At 44.2% G+C, this 17,136-nt stretch overlaps 1 protein-coding gene across 1 annotated transcript in view; it reads right to left on the bottom strand.

The window, feature by feature from the left end:
* THSD1 (thrombospondin type 1 domain containing 1) overlaps positions 1–16,372 on the bottom strand; it is a 28,043-nt gene extending 11,671 nt beyond the window's left edge. Inside the window, exons 1-3 of the mRNA XM_054842465.1 lie at positions 16,129–16,372; positions 9,709–9,848; positions 3,424–4,389 (exon numbers count right to left, since the gene is read on the bottom strand). Of these exons, the coding sequence (XP_054698440.1) occupies positions 3,424–4,389; positions 9,709–9,766 (1,024 nt within the window). The 5' untranslated portion in view covers positions 9,767–9,848; positions 16,129–16,372. The remainder of the gene's footprint in view (positions 1–3,423; positions 4,390–9,708; positions 9,849–16,128) is intronic.
* Positions 16,373–17,136: the final 764 nt, after the last annotated feature.

The following is a 17,136-nucleotide window of genomic DNA, read 5'->3' as shown; positions in this document are numbered from 1 at the left end:
TGATGTGCAATTGTCAACAGAAAACCATCACCAAGTGGGAATGCATTTGGAGAGATTCCAAACGGATTAGCATATGGCTCAGTGCTGTACAGTGCTTGCCTAGTTGACACAGAAATAAATACAAAACCATTACTGAGAAAATATGTCACTCCTGTGATGACATAAGTAGATAGTACGGTTGTATGGAGCAATGAAGGTTACTTGCTAAGTTAGGATAACTCAAGCAAAGTAGATTGTAAATCAGCAAAACGTAAAATGTAGGAGGAAGGAATACAAATTGTACCTGCACGATGGTAGATTACATATGGAAAGGTCATATGCAAAAACACCTCAAGAGGAGTTTACAGAGTAAAAGTTATGGCAAAATTAGCTAATGCAATTGGTGGAAATTAAAGCAGAGGAGCAGTAAGTAGCTGCTCAAAGGGCATTGGTGAGGAGGACATCAGAACACAGCACCTAAAGCTGGTAACCCTGTCATCAAATAAAAGGACTGTTTAAAAAAATGGAAATGGAGCCAAAAAGAGCCAGAAAATTAATCAAATCCTGAAGAAATTACCTTCTAACTAAAGACTTAATCTTTTCAAAGAACACTGAGATCATCTGGAAGGACTGAGACGAGCTGGATGTGCAAATGCCTTCACGGGGGGAAGACAGTGGATAGGAAACAGCTGTCTCCTCTAGCAGAGACCAGCAGAGTAAGAGCCAGTCACTAGAGGATGAAGCTACATGAGCTTTAGTTATGAAACACACAGAGTTTCCCTTTTAGAAAAAAAAAAAAAAATCAGAGCAGACTATTGACAGAAATTACCAGAAGGGTCTCTGTTTTGTGGTGCCTTCGATAAAACACTGGATAAGTCTCTGGAGGATAAGTGGCAGATGAATGCAAAGACTAGTTGTGGGACTCAACAATAAGGCAACTGGATGAAAAGTGATGGCCCATGCTGCCCAGGAGCCCAGACTAGGGGATTTATCACCTCTCCTTGCCTTAAAGTGAGTTCAGGGAGTCCAAAGCAGAATATAAGCGACTTGTGGAGAGGTGCCTGTTGTGCAGCAGCCTCACATTTCACATGAACAGCTATCAGGGATCCAGGTCTATGCACAGTGCCCTGCAGCAGGGTGAGACATGCTCTGGAACCCAGGAGAGAGCTTTCCAAAACAGCCAGGAGGTTGATGGCCATTGAAAGCAGCACAGGTTCACTCTACTTGTCGTGGCTTCAGTCTGATGTGCCCCTCCCAGAACACCTCGCTCCTTTCCAACGCTGCCTGCGGGCTTTGAAGTCTCACGGATACAGGCACAAAGTCAGATGTGCTGCAGTCTAATTAATTTCAGGTTGACATTTTATTTACGGCTACGCAGCGTGGTTTTGCTTTCATCGGCTTTGTAGATTTGACACTTCTGGCTTGGCAGCTATTGACTTAACTCTGTTCTTCACAGGCATAGCCCGATTCTTTTGACTGCAGTTGTAAGGATGGTGCTATTGGGGAACCCAAGGAAACAAAGCCCATTGCAGGGATTCATTGCTTAAGGTGGATCTCATCAATTAAAACAGTCAAATATTGGGCACAGAAACATATCTATGTCATATCCTAGGTATTCATCTGTCAGGGTAATTATCTAGATTGCATCAGTGTAACATACCACCCAAGCACAGAGAAAGAATTAGAGTTCTCTCTTCCTTTTTCCCTGAGAATTATTCTCCATTAAGAAAATAATATGCTTTCATTTTTAAATAGACTTTCTTATGCCAAAGGAAGAGAGAGAGTGCCAACAGAGAACGCAGATGGGAAGTTAAGATAAAGAGAAGAACTATGTACCAAGTTTGGCATATGGTGAAAACAGAGGTCATTTTTAGTACAGAGTGTTAATTAAAGAGGTAACAGTGTTAGAATTTATGAAATAGTACAAAGACCACATGACACTGGGAACCTAATTAAGGTAGGCTGTGTCTGAACTGTGTGCTATGGAGCATGTCCTACACTCCTGGTCTCCTGATGACCCCGCTTAGAGACCAGCTCATGAAGTGCAATGACCCTTTTTTGGCTCGAGTTCCTGCACTTCCTTTTCAGGGAGACCAGGGTTGGGGAGATGTAGAAAATGGTGCACATCTCAAACCTTTCAACCCAAACTTTTTGAAGTGTTTACATGTGAAAGACTAATTCATTACATATGGACACAAGCCTGCTCCAAATGAGAACATTTACTCTTCCATTCCAAAGTGTAGGCAACGCAACACAACCTAACCCAACCCCAATCCCCTCATGCACATACAGCCCAGCCCTCACTGTGGTTGCCTTCCACAAATGAGGGATAAGAAGGACATTTAGTTCATCTGCTTGCTCTGCCATACTACTATGATTTGTAGACTGTGCCAAACCATGGACTGCCACCTCTGAAGCTACATTTGTGTAAGATGTATAGATATAAATAGAATGTATAGACATTCCTTAAACAAGGCTGAGGAATGGGCACAAGCTCTGTCTTAATTGTGATCACTCCTTAACCATGATAATGCATACTCCTCCTGGACATGGTTTTGGTTTCTGGCAACCAGCACTTTCCCAGACCATGGCTGGTCATGGCCCAAAAGACTACATGGACCACAGACTGTCCCTAGCTGGCAGTTTGCATGATTCCAATCTTTTCTAGGAGGAAAAGTTTAACAATACGAATGTGACCCATGATCTGCCAGGTGGCCCCAAGGGTCAGAAAATGCACCGTAATCTGTTTTAAGGAGCAGCAGAGACATGTCTTGAAAGGCTGCTTGGAAAATGCGTAAGCTGTCCAAGTGACACGACAGTGTCTTTTGCTACAGCCTGATTAATCTCACCAAAATTTGTGTATCTAACAGGTAGGATTCTAAACTCCTACACCAAATGGGCTAGAGAAAAAGACACCCAGGTGACAATTCAGCCTGTGTATCTTCTATACCCATGAATCACCCTCACGAGATGCCTATCTCTCTTGACTAAAAAGCTAGACAGCTACTTAATGTTGGCACCTTAGCTTTTAGACACTTAAATGTAGGTAAGACTAATTCTACCTTTACTGTCTCCAATGGGCCAGATCTACTGCAGTAGCTTCTTATCTCACTGAGAGGGCCAAGTTTCAGTTTTACCCAGACTAGATAGATACATTATTCAGAATGCCCCAAATGGTTTTGGTTAGTACTTAGTGTTAACTTAGTGCAATTTTAAGCTACCACAGTGGCATTTGCAATCAAATGTCCTTGTTTATACTTCAACATAAGTCTACTCCATCTTGTTCCCATCTGCATATGACATTACAACTATTTTGTCTGGTGTAGGAGACCCAAAAAGTAGCTATTCAATAGCGGACACCACAATCAAATCTATTTATCATTACTCATGTTGGCTGGGAAGAGTGCTGATTTTGGTTAAAAGAGGACAAACATCAGTACAAACCCATATTCCTTTGGATCATCATACACTCCTTAACTCTTGTTGGGAAATGGCTTCGGTTTGAGAAATTAAAGAGGTCAAAGCAGTATTTGTTCTTCCCCACATCAAACAAAGTGCAGTTAAATTCTGTCCTGTTGTCTCCTGGGTGAAGGGTGTTTTCATACAGCCAAGTTGTTCTTTGACTAGGATGCTTGAGAGCCTCTTTATAGACGGCAATTTTTCCACTGATAGAAGTGCACGGTGGAGAGACTACGAAGACCTGAACCAAAGTTTTGCATGTTGCTTCTGGTGCCACAACCAGTCTGTACCCAAATTTGTGGAGGAGATCTATGGGTCCTATGGAGGCAATGATGGAACGTGTTTCTAGCGATTTCAGTAACACAGTGATGTATGTTTCTTGACCAATAGGTGGACAATCAAACTCTACCCACTGGGACCTTGACAGGGGGATTCCTTTACTAGTTCTAATGCCCAGAGTCTCATCAGAGCTTACTCTTCCAAATTCAAAAAGGGTGCTGGTGAATATCACATCCAGTGAAATCACTGTCTCATTCATGGCACACAACTGCTCATTTGTAAAAAGTCCAACCTGAAGGGAGCTCCCAAGCACCTCTGAACTCTTGTTCAAATCAATGTGAAATACAGGCCATTCCACATGGAGAGTGGACATGCTTCTTCTGCTCCACTGGGCAGCACTGCTGTTATCGCTGGGAGAGATCATTCTGAACAAGAAGTCCCCAGCACTCTTGAAATGGAAACACTCAAACTCTACCATCCCTTGGGACTGATTTGCTGGAAGCTGTTTCCTTGCAATGATCTCATTGGTGTTGGCATCCAGCAACAGGATGGACAGATGCTCTGCTGTCACATTACCACCACTATAGTACTGATATTCCACAGACACTGTGTCATTGCTGAAGGCTACATGACCTGGGCGCTCCAACAGGAGATACTCCACTTCGCCGAGAACTGAAAGGAAAACAGTTTCACAACAGTATTAAGAACCAAAGAGACAACTGATTGTTTATCTACCTTATAGAAGAGAACAAAGATTTATCAAGTGGGTATTTAAGTAGTGGTTCTCAAACTTTTTAAAAGTTAATCAGTTCACCGAAGAAAGAAAAAAAAAAAAAGGTCCTAGCTATAGCAATTAAAGGTCACCACCTCTCATTTGTGTTGGGATGTGGTTTGGAGCATCTCAAAGTCCACTACAGTAACACGTTCAGGAAGGTTAAAAAGGTTTAAAAAAAAAACAAAACAAACCCAAACACAAAAAACCTAACCCAAAAGATTCAGAGAAAATTTTTTAATAGATAGATAAAGACAGATTCTCAAACTTCTCAACTTCTTTCACTTACAGATTCTTAAAGTCCACTTCACAGTGGCCAGCAGTTGTTCCACTTACTTCAGCTATAATTTAGCAAAAAAGGACAGTAGTTTCTTAATACAGAAACATGAAAAATGTCCCTCAAATTAAATAAAATAGGAAGTCTGCATGATGCTTTTTGAAGCCTCTTCTCTTGCTCTGTCTTATGAATCTTTCATTTTGCTCATTTGCATCACAGAGACACTTGAGTGAAAGAGCTGAAAATAACAGTGATGGTGACTGCAGCATTTTTCTTGTCTCAGATGTGGTGCAACATGTCTAAATGACATCATTTCATTATAAATGGCGCAGTCTTTTTAAATGCACTTCTTGCATGACCCTGTTTGTGCAAGTTGCCAAATTATCCTGAGACGTGCTGTAACTAGCGGGGATAGATGGTATCTAAAGCAATGGATTGGGAAGATCACATTTCTGTTCTCAGCTCAGCTAGCTTTTCTGCATTGCTTGAAACTTAAGGATTTCAGACGTAGAAAGGTTATCTGACAAATGGGATCTGCATACATCAATTCCAGATATACAATGTGCTGTGAGACGTCTTTATTTAATTAATTGTCTGGGAAAAGGCTTCTGAGTCTTGGATGGAAGGTGCTACAGAAGTATAAAACTTCAGTTAAAGCAATCCTTTCATAAGTAGTATCAACTAACAATACTTTGACTTGTTAAATCTGTTACATGTCTTGACTACCTCAAAGAAAGCTTTGCTGGGAAAACACTGCAACTGCCAAGGCAAGCACTCAGTAGTCAGGAGTAGCAGGACTCATCTCACATAATTTTAGATGCCTACCGCTCTAAGCTTCAATTTGAGTTAGTCACCTTGGATTCACTTTCTTGTCAGCAGGGAAAATTTTCAGGAAGAAATTCATCTGACCAGCTATAGACATTTACATCAGGGTGAGCTATAACACATGCTTAAAATAACCAGCTCCAACCACATCCATAAAGTCCAAATGAAGGTGGCCTTACACATATAAATCATGCATATACTTTTACATATATGTACTATAACTCAGTCTTTAATTTGCATTTCCACAAGACACTGCTTCATTTGGCAGATGGATGGTGCTCGTTACCAGAGGGCTTTTTTGTTCTTATTCTTCCATGGGTGGTCCCATGCATTATTGACTGCACATGCAATCCAAAATCCATCCTGATAACACAGAATTATTCATTTCCCCCATAGACTCTTCTATTGTGCTCTCGTCATAGTATATTAGTGCATTAGAAATATTAATGAGTTTATCCTTCCAATATCCCCAAAGATGAGAGGATGTCACTATTCTTGTTTAGTGTGTTAAGAATCAAGGCATAGGCACAAAGGTGAAAACTGTCAAGTATCAACTAATTGTGTATGTCCTAAGACACCCAGCACCTGATTTTAAATACAATGGTCCTTCAGACATCCAAAGCAGGATCCCATTGATCCCAGCTGTGGTGAGTACATGGCACCCCAGCAAACCTGATCTCAACTCCGACACTCAGGGAGCAGGAAACAGACCCTGAATGCCTGTGAAAAATGGTTCTCTATAAATTGCCCAGCATGTTTTGGTTCTGTCATCTGTACCTGCCCGTATTTTCCAGTCCTGTTCCTACCATTACCTACTGTCAATATCTCTTGGGTACTATCCTAACTCTGTTACCACGATTCTCCAAACTCCTGTCCTCATCCCTTTGCCTTATAGATGTTCTACCTTCTCCTGTTCCTTGGGCCTGCAATTAACTCCAGCAATTTCTTGCTCACTGCTAGCATGACAGCAGAGAGCACAGAACAAACAACTCTAGTACCAGATATTACAAATGTGGGGGAACTCTGCTGCCCTGGGCTGGAGCACACAGAGTATTGCGTGGGGCTGGCAAGAGGAGCCAGTGGGAGTTGGAGCACATTCAACCCCTCAGAGAACTTCATCACTAACTCAGCTGTGAAGACTTAGATCTAGACCAAGTCTGAGCAAATCTTCATAAGCACAGAAGAAAGCATGTCCCAGGCCACCATGAGCACTCTAACAAACATGAGGTTCCCAGAGCTGTGTTAGAGTTTCCCAGTGAAATAGTTCTGAGTTGCTGGTTTTTGTTTCTTTGAACATGGGCAAAATTATGCGTTTCTCTACAAAGGAATTGGCTGAAACACTGTAAGGGAAAAAAGAGATCAGACCATGGCAAAAACCCAGCATGGAAAATTCCAACTTCATGCTTTAAACTTACATCAAGAACATTAACTTGATAGTAATGAAAAGCACCGATGTTTGTATCTACTGCTCTACGTCCTTGCTCCCTTTTACGACAGTCTCAACTCTCTTGCACTATTTTTTATTTGGAACGGCTCAGACGAGAAGCATTAACACCACTGCGTATGTGTGGGAGGACTGGTGAGAGGCCAGAGGACAGCCATGCAGCTCCCATCAACCCTAATGCAGATCACTTGGGAAGTGAGAGAAGTGAGCATTAATGGAGGCTGCTGTTACAGCATTGCGGAGCTCTGGTGTGCCCCAGTTCACAGCATCCTTTCCTCCCATCTTTGGTTAATAACACAAGAATTTTGCAATGCTTGGACAGCCCACATAGCAGTTTTTCATGATGTTCCAAAGGGCACCAGTCAGAAGTAGCCAGCTTCCACCGCAAGCTCCTTCAGCACTGCGTGCGCACGACTGTGTCACATGCCAAAACTTGGTCCCAGTTGTTTGGGCAGCCAGTCAGGGGCAGCTTTCAATGCATTTGTATATTTTTGGTTGTCATTACAATGGTCTCCCATTGAATGGAGCCTGGCTGTGGCGCCAACAACCTGCCAGAGGAGTCTTTGCAAGAACTCACGCTTAGAAAGATCAAATGGAAAACCCTTGTTTTTGCTGAAGAGCAAGAAGAATTATTTGAGGGTGCTATTCTGATATTTATTTATTTTTAATTGTGTTTAAGCCAGCTTGGGTTGTGCTGTTGGCTTGTCAGCCACCAGTAGCACAGAGCTAAGAAGAACAAACACATCAGAAAACCTGATAAGAAATGAGAATACTGTTTTGTTGTATGTTAGCGCTTTTTTTAGCATTACAGGAATTTTCCAGAGCATACTGGATCATTTAAAAAATAGTCTTGATCTGAAACAGAGAAGCACATGAGTGAAATAGTTATCTAAAAACTATGTACGCGTGAAACTCAAAGATGCATATACGCAGAACTGTTTGGAAGTAATTTCCTAATTATGGACTACCCTTTAACTGGAAATAAGGCAAAATATGATGCACCTCAAGTTTGCAGCAGAGATTTAGCTCTTTAACTACACCTTGCGTTAATTACAGTGCCACGCTCTATAAAGTTCAGGAATAATAGCTTTTACCTCTGAGTCAGCTAGTTGTGAATGCCGACAGGACTAGCTAACCAAGAACCAGTGGATATTGCAATCATTCACCTCGCTTCTTGGATTAAGTGAATTTAATATTTACTTTCACTGTGTTCCCCACTCAGTGCAGTGTTCCTAACTTGGCTAATTAACTTTGTCTTACTGAAAGAAGAAATGGTACTAAAAGTCATAGCCAAGTGTCTCCACTTCTACTGGAATGAAGTTCATCTAAAAGATGGCAATTCTAGGTTCTTTACACCTTCTAGTGATCCCTTGTTCTAGAGTGGAGATGGAGCAAGCACAGAGGCATGAGTAGCTGAGCATAATTAGTATTCAGTCATTAACTATAATCAGATTTTTCTCACTTGTACAAGGAAAGCAAACTGCATACACTTTTGGTCCATTTCTCTCCTTTGTAAGAAATCTTCAGCCATTTGGTGCGTGAACTACCTGTTACCACAGCTCATTCCATAAGCAGGGACTAATCAATCGTTTTTCCATTTCTTCCATGCTATAGACATTTCAGCAGTGCATGGCTTAATCCTTCAGCATGGTTTGACAATGTACGGCAGCTGTCAGAACACCTGCTTTTAAATTAGGAATGTAATTTTTGAGAACATATGTATTATTTAGGAACTAAAAGTCTCATTTTCAAAATTGTAAAATGTGCAATAAGGAATTAACTGCCTTTGCAAATACTTCCTACTTAGTACATTCTTGGAGAAAGACAAGACACCATGTGTAGGATGCCCCTCAGCTTGTAGACATCTTACAGTTGTCTAACTTGAACTGAGACATCTAATCTCCCTCCTTGGCAGCTGATAGTGAGAAGAAGGTGCTTTGTCATTCCACACATCTCAGACTGCAGATGGGTTGGAGCTGCTTTCAATATGTGCTGATTTGTGCGTCTCAAATGAGACTGATTGCCTCTGACTAGCTGCCTAATTTTACAAGACTAAAATTGAATGAGTATGAATACCATCCTTTGGCTTATTATATAGTCAGAAGAAAGAACACCTCTGTTTTTCTCAAAAGTTCTCTAAGTGGCAGCTCAGGTCCATCGGAGGGAGGCTCACTCAACCATAGGAGGTTGCCCACACTGTAGATGCTTACATCTCAGCCAAACACCATAGGTTCCTTGTATAGTTAATGTAGAGAAACAGGTAGTTATATGGCGCAGTTCCGCCCATCCTGGTATGGATATCTAAAATAGATCTATCTTCCATGACGTTCATTAAATATTATGAAATATGAGTCTTACAAGAGAGCAGAGTTCCAGCTATTGTTTCTAACACAGCCAGTCCTCAACTATGCCCATGGAAATCTGTTCATTTATCTTGTTTATTTCTCTGAACAAATTCACAGAAGGAAAGGTTCCTGCCACTCTGATCTACAGAGGCCGTTTATACAAATTGCATTTTCCACCTAAATATTGCGTAAGAGCTAGACTATAGTCTATGCGTATCAGTGGCTTCTGTGGCATCCAATTTCAACAGATCACCTGGAAGCAGCACCATCCAAAACCACCGTGTGAATACACATCTCGCAGTTTTCCCTTGATAGCTCTAATACTCACCGTAGTCACAGAGCACTACTAACAACAGATTTGAAAAATCCTTCAACATCTGTTTCATTCTGACCAGTGAGATCCCAGGTCCTTTTACTCCTCATGTCCTTCTTCAGCTCTGAAGTGCAGGCACTTTTTTCCGGGAACACCTGAAAGTTAATAAATGACAACTGTGGTGACTTTGCTTCATAAAATACAAGAAAAAAGACATCCCACTAATAATTAAAAAAATCCACACTATAAATCAATATTTTTCTCCCATTTACTTAACAATTACTAATACTGTATCAATGGAACTGAATAAGCACAACTACAATTCACTGTACAATAATTTTTCCCTCCTGAAATGTCAGCTCCTGAGCCAGAACAACTAAGACAGGTCACACCAATTTACCTTTGCATTGCAGTAACTGCTGCTGGGTATGTCTTATATTAAGATCAAGACTCATGATTGTGAAATAACAAGTATTTTATACAAAATGTAACTCTGACCTCAGCACATACTGATATTGCAGATTTATTGCTGCTATACAATTCATATCATTTACTGTCAACTGCTTTCAAGCCTGAAAGAGACTCAGTAGAAAACTACCATTTTGGTCCTCAAACTGCCCTGTTATTCAGGTCTAGTAATATATTCACTTATCTTACTAGATTTATAAAAGATCTATAACTGCCTTTTATGTCACTCAGACTGATTATATGGATAAGGTGCTTCCACTTTTTCCTCCACCATTTTTTTAAGTTTACATTCTTTGCAGCCTTGGTTAAGCCAACAAAAAATTGAGTTCCTTTTGACAAGTGTCACAATTTTGTGTCCACGTGCTTTCTTTATGAGTCCCGTAACCACCACATAAAACAGGCTGGAAGCACAATGATAGCAGCAAAACCAACACTTTGCTTCAGAAACAGAAGGGGAGAATCTAAAAAGAGATCTGCCTCAAGGGAACCATTCTCAAAATACAAGAACTGCTCTTTTGTATTGCATAGGAGCGCTGGCAAGTCAGTCTTACTGTGCTCACCATCAAGCAAACATGCAAGAAAATTCTTGTTCCATAAAGTTTACAACCTAATTTTATGAGAGAAATCTGGCACTGGAACAAGCAACAGTTAGGAGCGAAAAAAGCTGCAGAGCATAAAGGTAAAATGTAGGAACCAGGTATGGCAAAGATCAGGTACGTCTTTAGGAATCACAGATGAGATATTTCAACAATTACATTGCTAGACTTGTTGAACTAAGAGACAGCAGACATGTTATTTGAAAGCTTTTTAAACTGTTCTCTGTGCCAAGTGGCTGGAGAGAATAATTTCTAAGAAAAGACTAACAGCATGGCTTTGCTCAGTAAAAGCCCATTACAATAATAGCTGTACATATCTGAAGGGAATAATCATCATCTGGCCCATGAACTTGACAAGGCTCCAGAAAGAATTAGATAGGGACACTGATACTGCCACCACCCACAATTTCACTTGATATGCCGTAAATTACAGGAAAGACAAACCTCATGCCTCAAGACAGGGGTGGGCTGCTAGCAGAGCGTGGTGGAGAGCCAGCCTGCTCCCCAGGGCGGCCGCTCCCCAACCACCCCCGGCTACCAGCAGCAAGCACAGCATAGCATTGGGTACGTCATTCTTTTCAGGTATCATTATGGATCATTAATCGGTCAATCGAAACAAAGGATCAAAGCAGTCCAAGGAAGAAAAAGCAGGTTTGCTTTAAAAAAAAAAAAAAAAAAAAAAGTAATTGCGATAGATGCCTCAGCCTCTAGCATAAGTACTCAAGGAAAACAGCAGAAGTTATGCAGCGTTGCCGTAAACTGCTCTGAAAGACAGGGGAAAAATTGCTTTGTGGGCCACAACCGTAATTGTGCTGGATGATTTAACAGGTCCTTTCCATTTCTAGCTCTCCCAGCTGTGTATTTTTCAAATGGCTTTTACAAACACTTCTTTCAGAGAGTCACACACTGACAGGTGAAATTCAAATAATCCTAATCTCAGTCTAACGAGCAACACACTGCAGAGAGGAAATGAAGCAATGGAAGGGAAAATAAATCCTCGGGAAGAAAGAAAAAAGCCTGCATGGGAGAACACTCTTAATCAAGATAGTCACCTTGCATCTTAATTTGTGCGTGTCAGCCCGACCCAGGCAAAACCAGCATGGTTCACGAGACGGGGCGCCGGTGGGAGACACAGGAGACCCGACTTCTGTTCCTGCCATTGCCAGGCATACCGTGTCAACAAACTGCAGCATTAATCCGCTCCTTGCTCTCCCACCCCATCTCTCCTGCTCTGTATTTATAGCACAGACTTTTCAGGACAGGGACTCTTTCTAATTAAGCCCGCGGACAGATTCCAGTGCCAGGGCCCATGCCGATCATTCGTCAGACCAAAGACTCCTTCCGTCTCTCACCCCTCCCTCTGTGTTATCTTGGCTCACTTGGGAAAAGACTCCGGCGTGCAGCGCGGGCAACACCCAGGCTAGAACTGGAGTATTTGAAATGGTACCAAAACTAACTTCCAATTAGTGAGATCAGGTACCTCTGGAAGCCTAGCCCGGGGCTGCTTCACCCACTGCAAGCTTCTGCCGTCACTGCCGCGCAGCGGGAGCCCTCCCACCTCACATACAGCTACTTTAGGCCACTGGCTGCAATGCAGCCCTTCCTTTGAACAAAGCTCCGATTAAAGTGCCTCCATGAAGCCTCCCCGAGTTTTCGCACCTTTGCTAGCTCAATTCTAATAGTAGCTTTGAATGCAAGAATTGCCAGCCCATTTCTGGTGTAGTATTGCCCCTCTCCTTCTCCTCCCTTTCCCCACAGGTTTGTTCCCCTCCCCTCCTTCAGTTTTCCCTCCTTTTGCCTCACCCCAGTTTTGGGCAGACCTTATGCTAACCTCCAAGTTGAGTTCAGACTTCTCCTCTCTCCCCTCAGTCTTCCCTAAGCCAACTTCTTTCTAGGTTTCTTCTCATTTTTAGGTCTTCTTCAAAACTCTCCACATCCTTGCCTCCTGCCCTGCACTCTATTACTTTTCCACTTCTAATTCTCCCATAAAATTTTGCCTTTCTAGACAGACAGCACATCTTAAATAGTTTCTACCCTATTCAGATCTCCTACCTCAAGTTCATTAACTTAATGAGATGAAAAATGATCGATCAGAGAAGGCTATCACACTTTGAATAATTGGCTTTTTTAATTTATTGCTCTCGTGGACAAGCATGAACTAAGGCTCTATTGTGTGAGACACAGCAGAAGCACAGCAACATAAAAAGATGCTTTCTTCTTCCAAGAGACGGTGTAATGGGCTGACTGGAAGGGGAAGACTTCCTCTCCAAAGGGAATTGGAAATGACAGACGAGGAGGGGATAAGCCATAAAACGCCTTGGAAATGAAGACCAAGAGGCTTGTGTGTAACTCAAATGACACAGGAAAGCTTCAAGTCCCTGCTCTGCAACAGATTTCCTGTGCAATCTTGGTCACATCACTTTGTTTTCCTGTGGCATAGCTCTCCACTGGAAATAGTGCCTCACTATCTGGTACAGGTATTACAAGAATAAACCCCCCATGAACTGCGAGGCTTACAGGCACCCCAGTGCCAGGAACCGTGTAAGAAACAAACCAAATGAAATTTATAGTTTTATTTACAATATTTTTTGCAAATAAAGAAGTAACAGAATAGCTTATATATACTAAAAGAGTCACATATATTAATATACTCAAATAATGTCCCTATTTCTCTACATCATTAAAATCATAAAGTACTTTGTGATCATTTTGGTTTTACAAACAAAAAAACCCCAAACCCAAAACAACAACAAACCACAAGCCAACTGGATTTGTGACTCCCAGTACTTTTTGCAGCAGTATCCAAGGCCACAGAGCAGACAAGACACTTCACACACCAGCCATCTCCTCTGAGCACTGTCACCAGCTGATTTAGCACAGCTAACCAGTTACCAGATTCATCAGGTGTAACAGCATAGCATTCAGCAGCTACTCCCCCTTCAGAAGGGAGATGAGAGGCAAACGAGCCCTGCAGTTAAGAAAGGGCCATCAGGAGTTAATCAGCTACACCATGACCAAGCACTGAGTTTAATGAGAACACAAACTCACCCAAAACCTCAGTGCTCTGTAGCCTCATTCATGCAAAACGGAGTGCCACTGATGGATCCCGTATTTCACCACGGATACCCTCAGTCCTCCTCCTCTTTGCAAATCCCCGCAAGAGCTGAGCCCTCCCCTGCCCTAGCTCCATCCTCCTTCAGGAATCAGGAAGAGGCCTGTCCTCACTCATCTCTCCCCCCTTGTGCCCCAGGCCCCACAACTCCAGGTGAAGGTGGACCCAGCCACAGCACGGGATCCCCCACAACCCAGGGCACACCTGAGAGCAAAGTGGGAGAAGGGCTCGGGCAGGAGTAAGTGTGTGTGGGTCAGGTTGAGGACTGACCCTCTTGGCGCCATCCTGCCCCCCCCCCCCGCCAAGTGCCACCCCGAACAGCAGGGTGTACCCCAGCCACCTGATGGACCCAGGGAACCAGCCAGGGTCTGGAGTAATGCTGTCAGAAAAATATAGTTATCTATTGGAATTTAAAATAAAACAAGCAAAATGTTGCCAGAATGTAAAGGGAGGGGGAAAAAAAAAAAAAAAGAGATATGAAAAACAGCTTCCTTAATAGCTGTCCATTAGTAAACATTTTTCAGTCATATTTGCAACCTGAAATTTGCACAATTCTGGTTACACACGAGAGGCTGGCAGTAAAATAGGCTAGAGACAGAAAAGCCTGAAAGTCCCCAAATCCTCCCTACGTTTCATTTAAGGGACACCAAGCAGCACTGACAGCAAAAAGAAACGTGTATCTGCAACACTTCTGCAAATTTAAGACACTTTATCTGTATGGCAGGAAAGAGATTAATTATTTTCAACCAGCATTCGCTTATTGCTATGTGGGATTAGGCAGCTATTGAAGTGTTACCACCTGCTGGGAATTTCAGAACTTCCCATATAATCCTCCCTCTTTGACATTAAAAAGGGAGCACCTCAGGTGTACATCACAATTTATCAAAATCTAATCACTACTGACCAGAGTGGTCAGGGCCAAAAATATGCCACTTCTCGGAAGATACTGAGTTTAGCAAGAAAAGTACGTATGTGAAGCCTGCCACAGCAGGGGGCTAGAGCTGACATCCTCAAAGGCATCTTTCATTCTTATTTACACATCAGACAATTTTACATTGTTATCAGATAATGGCTTTATTAAAATTATGCATCTAAATTCACTAGGCTGAAACTGACAGCACCAGATTCTCTGTGAGCAAGAAAAAAAGCCAATAATTAGCTGGTAAAGCCTATTTTCATCAACATTTGGGGTCTGATCTCACAAAATCCTGGGATTTCTCAGCTCCCTTTGGTATCAACTCAGCAATTCAAGAGCTAGCTGGCCAGCAGCATCTGTCCTTTAAAACCTAAGGGCTACAGTAGACTGAATATATGGATGAGGTTTACTTTGGAAAATGTACAGTGAAAATAAGTTTATTAAGCACAAGGAGATTTGGGAAAGTGTCCAAGCAATAATAAATACTGAATGTAAAGAATTAAATACATTAGATCAACCCTTATGGCATAAGGGATGGAATGCAGTCATCCATTCTTTCCCCTTTAGATTTTTTTTTTAAATATATATATAATGATCACTGTTTCTGGAATTCCCCTTTTAGTGAAGTTTATCTTAAAGATCATAGTATGGAGAATAAATATTGCCCAGCTAAAACAATTAGAAATATGCTTGAGAAGCAGGTCTGAAATATCACGAGGTATCAGTATTAAAAAGAAAATTGGGAAGCTGTCTCCTACGCTTTACACTGATTTTGTCGTATACTCACATGGTTTCGCCTGGTCTAGCGGCTAATATAAAGTAGAAATCACTAAACATACTGAAAAATGCTAAAATTAATCCTACTTATCACAGACTCAGAGTGACAAAAAACCCGACAGTTACTTGACGTGTCAGTGCTGCCTGCACCTCGGAGTGCTAAAACACCACGGCTCCCGGGCGGGACGGTCCCTGCCTCAGGGGCAGAGGACAGATACAAACCCAGAACCTGAAGTCACACGGGTATTTTTAAAAACCCGAATAACCCAAGCGCTACGGCAAACGCAGCACGGTCCTGCTAGCACCCTTCGTCGGCGACCTACCGGCTGTCCCCATCCTGTGCCGGCTGGGGTCGGTGCCGCTAGACGCCACCCAGCCAGCTCCGAGCCTGAGGCTGCCCGGGGCTCCCCCACAGCTCGAGCCCCTCGTCACCCGCGCCCCGCGGACGGCGCCTCAGCGAGGCCCGGGACCCCCCCGACCCCCGTGCCCGCCCCGCCGCCAGGCAAAACTGCGGCCAGGCCGCGGGGCAGGGGACGCGGTTCCCCCTCCGCCCGGCCCGCACTCACCTCCACGCCGCTGCCCGCGGCTCTGCGCGGGCGGAGCGGCCGCCGCACCGGCGCCGCCGGCGGGACGGGCGCGTAGGGACGGGGCTGAAGCGTGATCCTTCCCACGGAGAAAACGCCGCCGGAGCTGCCCCTCAGCGGCGGGCGGGCGCTCACTCACCTCCGGCGGCGGCGGCAGCGCCCGACCCGGCCGGCGGCGAGGGGAGGGTTAAATGGCGGCGCGGCTGTCAGGGCGGCTGTCAGCGGGGCGCGGGGCGGTGGCGGGCGCCGTGCGAGGGGAGCCCGCGCCCCTGGCGGCGGGGCGAGGCGCAGCGAGGCGCTGCCCGGCGCTGCCCAGCCCTGCCCTGCCCTGCCCTGCCCCGCCGGGGCCGCACCGCCCTCACACGCCCTCCCGCCCGCCGCCGGGGTGTGGTGGCCCCTGTGGGAGAGGGGCCTCCGGGAGGGACGCGCCGGGATCGTTCGCCGTAGGCGCCCCGGGCTCAGCTGGGCCGACGGCCAGCCCCAGTGAGGGCCCTGCCGGTTCCTGGCCTCCCGGTGCGGTGCGGTTTGTGTGGCCCCAGGGTGAACGGTCGTGGTCTTCCCTTCCGTCGTGAAGAAGCTGGAGAGCCGCGCTGCGAGTTGAGGCGACACTCGGGAGGCAGGCCAGGCTTCCATACCTGCCCAAGCCACCATTTCTCTGCAGATGTGTGCCTGTCCCCACCTCTTTTACCTCTCCACAAGCTTCGTTCTTGGTCAGTAGCGAGTCCTCACCACAAAATCAGTCTCTTCTTACTGGGTGAAGGCATCCATCCATGTGTAAGCTTGCATGTCGGAGCTGGCCATTGGTGTTTGTCTGGTGAAGAAAGCAGTGGGCAGACTGGGGGCTGCTTTCTAGAGTCAACTTGCAGCGGTGAAAATGGGACATCAAACATTCTCATCAGCAGGGAAGAGCAGCCCCGGCTCCTTAACATGCTCATCTGCAGCCAAAGTTTGTGTATGTGTGCATATTTGTTGTGCCCAGTGTTTATGGAT

This window comes from Grus americana, chromosome 1 (assembly GCF_028858705.1).
Source record: "Grus americana isolate bGruAme1 chromosome 1, bGruAme1.mat, whole genome shotgun sequence".
Lineage (NCBI taxonomy): Eukaryota > Metazoa > Chordata > Aves > Gruiformes > Gruidae > Grus > Grus americana.
This window is presented reverse-complemented; position numbering and strand designations above follow the sequence as displayed.